This window comes from Phaethon lepturus, unplaced genomic scaffold (assembly GCF_000687285.1).
Source record: "Phaethon lepturus isolate BGI_N335 unplaced genomic scaffold, ASM68728v1 scaffold1213, whole genome shotgun sequence".
Lineage (NCBI taxonomy): Eukaryota > Metazoa > Chordata > Aves > Phaethontiformes > Phaethontidae > Phaethon > Phaethon lepturus.
Window position 1 is genome coordinate 83,195 of NW_010529480.1, and position 7,572 is coordinate 90,766.

The window sequence follows — 7,572 nt, forward strand, 5'->3', positions numbered from 1 at the left end:
AGGAATGAATTCCCTGCATCTCCCTAAAAGATGGGGTAGTGGGCCTGCTAGTTTGGTAAGCAGATTCCACAGACATAAACTAACTGCACACTGTTTAGGATGCCAGTTCGTTCATACCACATCATGTTAATGCCCAGCTGAAAATTCAGACCGTTGGAGGCAAAGGTATAAGGTTGCATCTTACATGCTCAGAACATACTCGCATGGAAAAGGGAAGAACTGAAGAATTTGTCCTTTCTTAAATCAAGTAAGAACTTATTTTTGCAACCTTAATGCTCTTTCAACGTTTTATAATGTACATGTCTCAACATAGTAAAAAAAAATCATATAACTTCAGCACACAAAACTATTTAACAGTGGGTAGAATCTCTCATTCTCCAAATTTACACAACTGTATTTTTTTCTTTTGGAAAGCAAACAAATGTGAGTACAAATCCTCAGTGAACCCCTCCACCTTTGAAGATTTCTAGCATCTCTTGTGTAGACCATTTTAAACATAGAGCACCCCTTTCTCTACCCCAAAGCTCAAGTATTAAAATTGAGAACCACAAACCAGTCATTTTCTTCTGCTCCTTCCAAAAAATTCTCAGTATCCTTTCTCTGCCTTTGCAGTGGTCCTTTCCTCTGCATCACATCCTCACCTCTTCAGCTTGCACTTTTTCCCCCTAGCAAGCGTTAGGCAAATTTAACAGTGGCCTTACCTTTCCCACTTTCCACCATGCCTAACTTAGCAGTATGGGCATAAGATTTTTCCAAAACTAGCCATATTGTCAGTAGCTTTTTGTTGACAAATAGAATTAGTGTGTTAAAACTACTCAGCATGAACAACTACAATAAATATTGGTACAAAATAAAAGATCATTAGAGGCATCTTTCTTGATAAGCAAATAAAGTTTTATTAAATCCCAACATTTAAAGCATTTGTTATACCACATGTTACATATTTTCAAATCCACTCTATACTGATTATATAATGTAATAAATATAACTTTCACAAAGTGATGATACTGTTCTATTCTGGTATTCTGACAGTAATTAACTCCTGTCCCCCGATGAACTGGCCTTTTATAGAAAGAAATATATATTCATTTAGTTAAGTTCTCCAGATCAAATACATTCCACACACAAAAATTTACCAAAAAAAATTTAAAAATTACAAAATAAGCAGCACAGCAATTTTTTTTCAGTATTCCAGAGAATACTGAACATGGGTCTAACATCATGCACATTCAAGTCAAATTGGAAAAGTATAGAAAAAGCCTGGAAGGACAATTAGGGATTGCTGTCTTACAAGATTGTAGAAAATGTTAATTTCTCTTATTATCAAAAAGAAAACTGATCTAGGATACTTTCCACTGATACGTTAACAAAAAAAGGCAAAATAGGAAAAGGCTTTGAAGCATTTTGGCACAGAAAGAAAACATTTTAAGTGATAACTAATCATCAAGCAAACAAGCTTTCAGAGGGAGACTTAAAGAAAAAAATTAATAAGAACTAAATTATTGAGTTTTCCCAACGTAAATTTATGAAATGATAATATGACCACTCCTAAAAAGATATATATCTGCTCCTGAAATGATACACAAAAATCTTCCAAGAGGGGCACATACAAAGTAATGAAGTAGTCATCTATGTACCCCTGGGATGCAAAGACCACTTCAGCTAGGTTTCTGCACACATTTGGATGGAATGAAAAGAGAAATAAAAAGGGTAGGGGGGAAAAAAGGAGAAAAAAAAATACTAGCAACTCACTAGGAAGGTAACATCATGTAAAACCAGTCCCACAAAAGCCTCCGGATAAGGAAACCTGCTTAGTTAGTCGTCTTAACACAGTAATAACCCTCAGCGTAACAAATGAAAAGCTGTCTTCCTGGACTACTGGCCTAGAGGAAATACTCTGCACTACTAAACCCAGAACACAGCTTTTAACTGAAGGCATGTTGGTAGGTAAACAGAGGGTTACAGGCTATCAAGATTCTCTCTACATAAGACCATTTGATGCCATGCCACCAACGGTTGAGAACCTCAAAAGGACCTCATGCAGGCAGCGGGCAGTGATAAATACACATGGAAACTTTTGGATATTTAAGCAGGTATTATTGCAAAAGCATAAAAAAAGTTTAAAAATCATAGGTGTTGGGAAACAGAAGTTATCTAGTCTGGCAAGTAGAGAGCCTGGCAGTTCAGGTGTTCAGTTTTCAGAATAAAAGAGGACTGACTTCTCCAACTCTTCCACCAACCTTCCAGTGCACATGACACACAGTATTTCTCAATACTCCCGTGAGTAAAAATGAAAGATGTTCATACAGAAGAACAGGATACAAAACCAGCTTAGCAATTAGAAACTCTGCTTGGGTGGGGCTGAAGGGAGTGGATAAAGTGAAACTTCAAAATTTCACTTACAGAAAATCTCCACTTTACAAAGCCTATGGTCCTCTTCAAATACACCCCCACACACCTCCTGCAAAACAAGAACAGGAGCTGAAGGATAAAACAGAAGCGTGTCTGGTTCAGGATCACACAGGAAGGCAGGAAAATACTGAACACCACACTTCTGGTCTTGCCATCCTCAGTCGCCTGTGTAAGAACTTATCTCTTTTGCCCCATGCTACATGGGTCTGCCTGCGAGGAACCTGGTGGGCAGAAAGGCAGAGCAAGGGAGACCTTGCGGCTACAGCTGCAGACTTCAGAGGCAGGATTCAGAGACTTGTATTGTTCACAGTGTTTCATACAGCAACACTGAGGTAGAAGGGGAGGAGAGAGGAAGATGTGCAGAAGTAAACTGTTTCATCAGCCTGGACAATATACACACATTAATTTACATCCTGGCTTTCTTATATATACACAAAGATATGGAAGCAAGAATGTTTTTATTAGTATTTCCCAATATCTCAAATTTCCCAGAATGTTAATTTGTGTTAAGCTCTTCTAGGAAGGGCAGAGATAAATTCTCCATCCCTCATTAACCTGTAGCAGTTGTTCTGCTATGTGCTTATCAGACAACCAGGACATTGATATGCAGATGATATTAAGGAAAGTCACCTGCTGCAGATTTTAGCCTTCTTAAAAAGGACACCATTTACTTGAAATATTAAAACCTGAAACAAAGTTCAAGCATTAACCTATTTGCATTGTTTTCAAATAGCATCTCCTTACTATTGTAAGAGAAAAATCACAGAAAACAAATTAAGCATAAAAAAAAATACCAGAATGAAAAGTAACTGAGTATTTCAGCTTTGGATTTTGTGCTTTACATCAGGAGGTACTGTATGCTCAGACAGCAATCGAAGTTATGTTAATTATGAGTTTTCTTTCTCATTTGCTTTTGTTAGAGCTATTTTCAGTAAGTAATTACTAGATGTCCAGTTATTCTGGGGAAAATGCCTGCAGAAAGACAGCTACTTTCACTCTTTGATATCAGTCTCCCCAGTTTTTTAACTGGAAAAATGTGAATTTCATTAACTGATGCCTGGCAATTTACTGTACTGGTAAGCAGCACAGACTGGAAGTCCTAGTCCATGCTGCAGACAGCTAGCGGGATAGATAGCCATTCTCAATAAAAAAAACCAAAATTATTCCCTTCCCGTAACATTTCTAGCATAAGGCTTCTAGAGTTTACATGCTCGGTGGACACTCTGTAGTCCCTTCTGCAAAACATGCATGAGCAATTTCATTGCAAGAGATCAGAACTTCACCTGTCTGAGATTTGATAAGGCAGCTGCCTGATGGATAATAAACAGTGGAACATGAAGTAGCCGCAGGACACAGATATAACTAAACATGCACAGGACACACATTAGGTCCATGACATCAGTGTTATCTTTAAATGCAGAACTTCTATAATAATGAACTCAAAGAATTAATTTCTTCAGTATTTTAACATGCCCCCGATTTGTTTTATAGGCCCAAGATACAGTTAGTGTTTTCTGTTCAGCTTAACAGAATCTGCTGAAGTCCACCTCAACACGTCTTCTCCAGCTTCCCTGAAAAAGGACTTGCTTTCAGAGCAGAAAAGCCAATATACTGACCAAAAAGTATAGTAGAAGTCTGTCAAATGGAAAACTCCTCAAGGAGAATGTAGAATTATCTCTGTTATTTCAGCTCTGCTGCCTAGTCTCATGGGTATTCCAAAGTACATCGTTCCTGGGCTGACATAGACAAAGGTGTTCTGCCCAACTTTGTACAAGCCAACAAAGAATGGATTCAGAAAATAAGCTCCAGCATTTAGCGGGAACATCTGTCCTCCGTGAGTATGGCCAGAGAGAATTAAATTTATGTCTGGTCTTTCCTGAAGGGCCCACTTTGCAGCAATTGGCTGATGAGCTAACAGCACTATTGCATGCTCACTGCTACAATCTCTGAGAGCTTTTTTTAAATCCATGCCATGTCCTGAGTAGCGCAATACATCTGCTTCAATATCATCAACGCCAGCCAGGCAGAACCAGTCATCAGCGCTCTTCGGTGAAACAATCTTCACATTCTCATTATGGAGTGGTTGAATGTTAAACGATTTTAACAGCTCAAACCAGTTGCTAACATCTGATGTGTAGTATTCATGGTTTCCTGTGACAAAGTAAGTCCCCAAAGGGGAGTTAAGTTCTCCAAGAGGCTCAACAGCAGGTCGTATGATAGCTGCCTCAGAGTCAGTCAGGTCCCCAACAATCACAGTGATATCTGGTTTTAAAGCCTTAACCATTCTCACAATCATGGCAAGCTTGGTCTTCCCAACTGTAGGCCCCAGATGGATATCTGAAAGCAACACCACTTTCAGATTATTCATTGTTGAGGGCAGCTTGTAAACTGGAACCTCCACTGAATTCACAGTAGGAGGCTGGGAAGCATTTAAGAGCCCAACAACAGTCAGCACAACAGTCAGCATGACTGCCAAAACTGGTTTCATCGCTGTTCTGTTCTTGTTGACAGTGCCCGCCTTAGCGCCTCTCCCAGCCAAGAACTTGTAAGCCTGCTCTACAGAGCCTAGAGTGAAAAGGAAGAAGATAAGAATGATATAGGCCCCCAGGCAAGTGTAGGCAGCTAAAGAAAAGAAGTAGGGCTCTTCCGCAACAAGAAATAGCAACGTAAAGAAGCTTGAATGAGCCAAAGCTAGAAACATGAACACAGCTATTTTCCACGGCATGAAACAGAAGGAACTGGCAGCTGAAGACCTGGAGAACGTGGTGACTGTGCTTCTCCAAACATGAAGAGATCCTATCAACATGAGTGCGTTAGCAAATAGTGCCATCTGCAGCCTTAGAAGCCAACGCCGCATCCTGAGATCGAGTTTTTCTGCCAGATAACTCCGCGATAACATCATGGAGAAGAAAACCACTCCTGCAGCCACTGCAGCCTTTGCTTCAAGGGGCAGTTGCTTGAAGGAGATCATCTTTGCTTCCTGACTGCTCCCTTCTGTTCTGCAGAAGTCTCCAGTAGGCAGTAATGTGGTTATGAAGGGATGCCTTGGGTCAACAAAGCCTGCAACCAGGAACCAGTATCAGCCGTTTTAAAATATTACACACATTCCCTTTTTCCCAGACTGCAATAACAGACTGTTACGCTGCACATACTACCCAAAATGCTGGGTTATGCAGAATAAGTATCATAAAGACAGAGAGGAGATTTCCTGATGTGGAATAAGTCAGACAACCGAAAACACTGGATACTGGCAGTCCCCTTCCAAGCTCCCTGCCTTCCTCCCTCAATGATTCCACCCCTCCCTTTTTTTTTTTTTAATATGCTCTTTCCTTATTAAGATTTCCTTATAGTAGATTACAATGGACCACAACAGTGATGCAATAAGTCCTGGAAACAATCATTATTGTATTTGCAAACAATCATTATAGTATTTGTAACATGTTCTGGGACTAAGCTACTTCTGCTGTTAACTTAGCGCATGTGTTTTCTGTTCATCTTCCCAAGCAGTTGGCTCCATCTCAAAAGCAGGTATCATTCTACATCATTCTTACTAAATGCAAGGCAAGCCCCACTGGAATAGCTACCAGATGCAACTGTGGTCCCAGAAACTGCAGATGATGTATCAGCAGATATCCTTGCTTCCAGGTGACTTCCCCAAAGCCCTCACAATCAGCAGGGCCAGTGAAACCCACATTGTGTTTTGCTACTTGCTTCCTGCTCGTTTCCACTACATGTACAGTTCCCGAGACTCAACACCTATTTCAGCATATCCTGGCCTAACAGGATGCACTTAAGTTGAAAAGGGATTAAAACATCATGCAGTGTACTCTTTTAGAAGTAAGGGGAACACTAAGTCTACTGCATCTCTGCTCACAGATTGAAAATAAATAAGCAAGCACCAGCTATGATTGAATTGTACTAGAATTCCCTATTTTGCTCTGTATTTTGCTCAGAGTTCACAGTGTTTCTACTAATTCCCAGTTTGCACATTTTTATTTAAAATAAACCTACTGCTTTATTTTAACTATAGATGAAAAAAGTTTGGATGGTCTTTCATAACATAAAATACAGACCAAGTTTGAGATAACGAACTACCATATTTAAACCATGCAGCAGAATACACTTACTTTCAAAATACTTCCTGTCTCTCAGTCCACACTTAACTACAGAAAAAATAAGCAATCGTTAGAGCCAAAAATATCTCAGAACTAGGGCACAAAAGTAGCCTTGTAGGGCTCTGCAATGAGCTTGAGCCTCCAAGTCTATAAACCTGAGTTTGCCAGGTTGCTTATATGCAGTATAGAATTTCCCAGTCTAATTTAAAGGAATGTTAGCACCTCTGTGATGATAGGACCCTGCTATATTTTGAGGACTAGACCAAGTTTTAAAAAGACCCCTTCCCTCATTGCTTGCTCAGGGAACTGTGGATTGATACAGAAATTGCGCCTCCCAGCCTCAGTTCCTCAAGCCCTCTCAACTGTTACAAAATTATTCTTAAAAAACAGTGCTATTTTACACACATGCCTCTACAGAAAATAAACAAAGCTAGGAAGATAAGAGCCTAAAAAATGCACTACTGGTTCAAGTCCATGGTTCCTCTAGCCCAGGCCATATTCTGTCTGCACGACAGTAAGAAATGCTGTTTAAAGAGACGGCATGACCCTGGCCACTCTCTGTAGTCTGCTTCCCTCATACTCTCCCAACTGACAAAGCTGTTACATTAGGCATGTTAGAAGGCAAATCCTTGCCTAATCATTTCTGGATGTTCTGTATGAACCTGATCTATCTTAATTTGGCTAATCTTTTTTTGGAATCTGCTAAATACTGTCCAATTCTACAACCTCCCACAGCAGCAAATTCCTGAAATTCACTATATACTTTCACAGCTCTTTTAAAGTAATCTACTAAATCCACCAAGCGTCCCTCCTGTAGTACTACCAAATTTGGTGAGTAGTGGTTCTCCATTCCTCTCACCCATCACCTTCAGAATTTTGTCTCAGCCGTAATGCCACCCCTCAGAAGCCATACTCGCTGCCACCCAATCTGCCCTTTGATGAAGGCCTCCCATGAGACTGTGCTGCTTTTCACACAGCTTGAACCACCTGTGCATCATCCAGCTGCAACACCTACCGAGGTAATACTGACACTCTGCTCCAAACT

General features: G+C 40.2%; 1 protein-coding gene across 1 annotated transcript; it reads right to left on the reverse strand.

The window, feature by feature from the left end:
• Positions 1 to 4,066: 4,066 nt before the first annotated feature.
• On the reverse strand, positions 4,067 to 5,470 carry TMPPE (transmembrane protein with metallophosphoesterase domain). The gene has a single exon (XM_010283937.1). It carries the CDS (start codon positions 5,381 to 5,383, stop codon positions 4,067 to 4,069), a length of 1,317 nt encoding a protein of 438 aa, XP_010282239.1. The 5' UTR covers positions 5,384 to 5,470.
• Between the last annotated feature and the right edge of the window lie 2,102 nt (positions 5,471 to 7,572).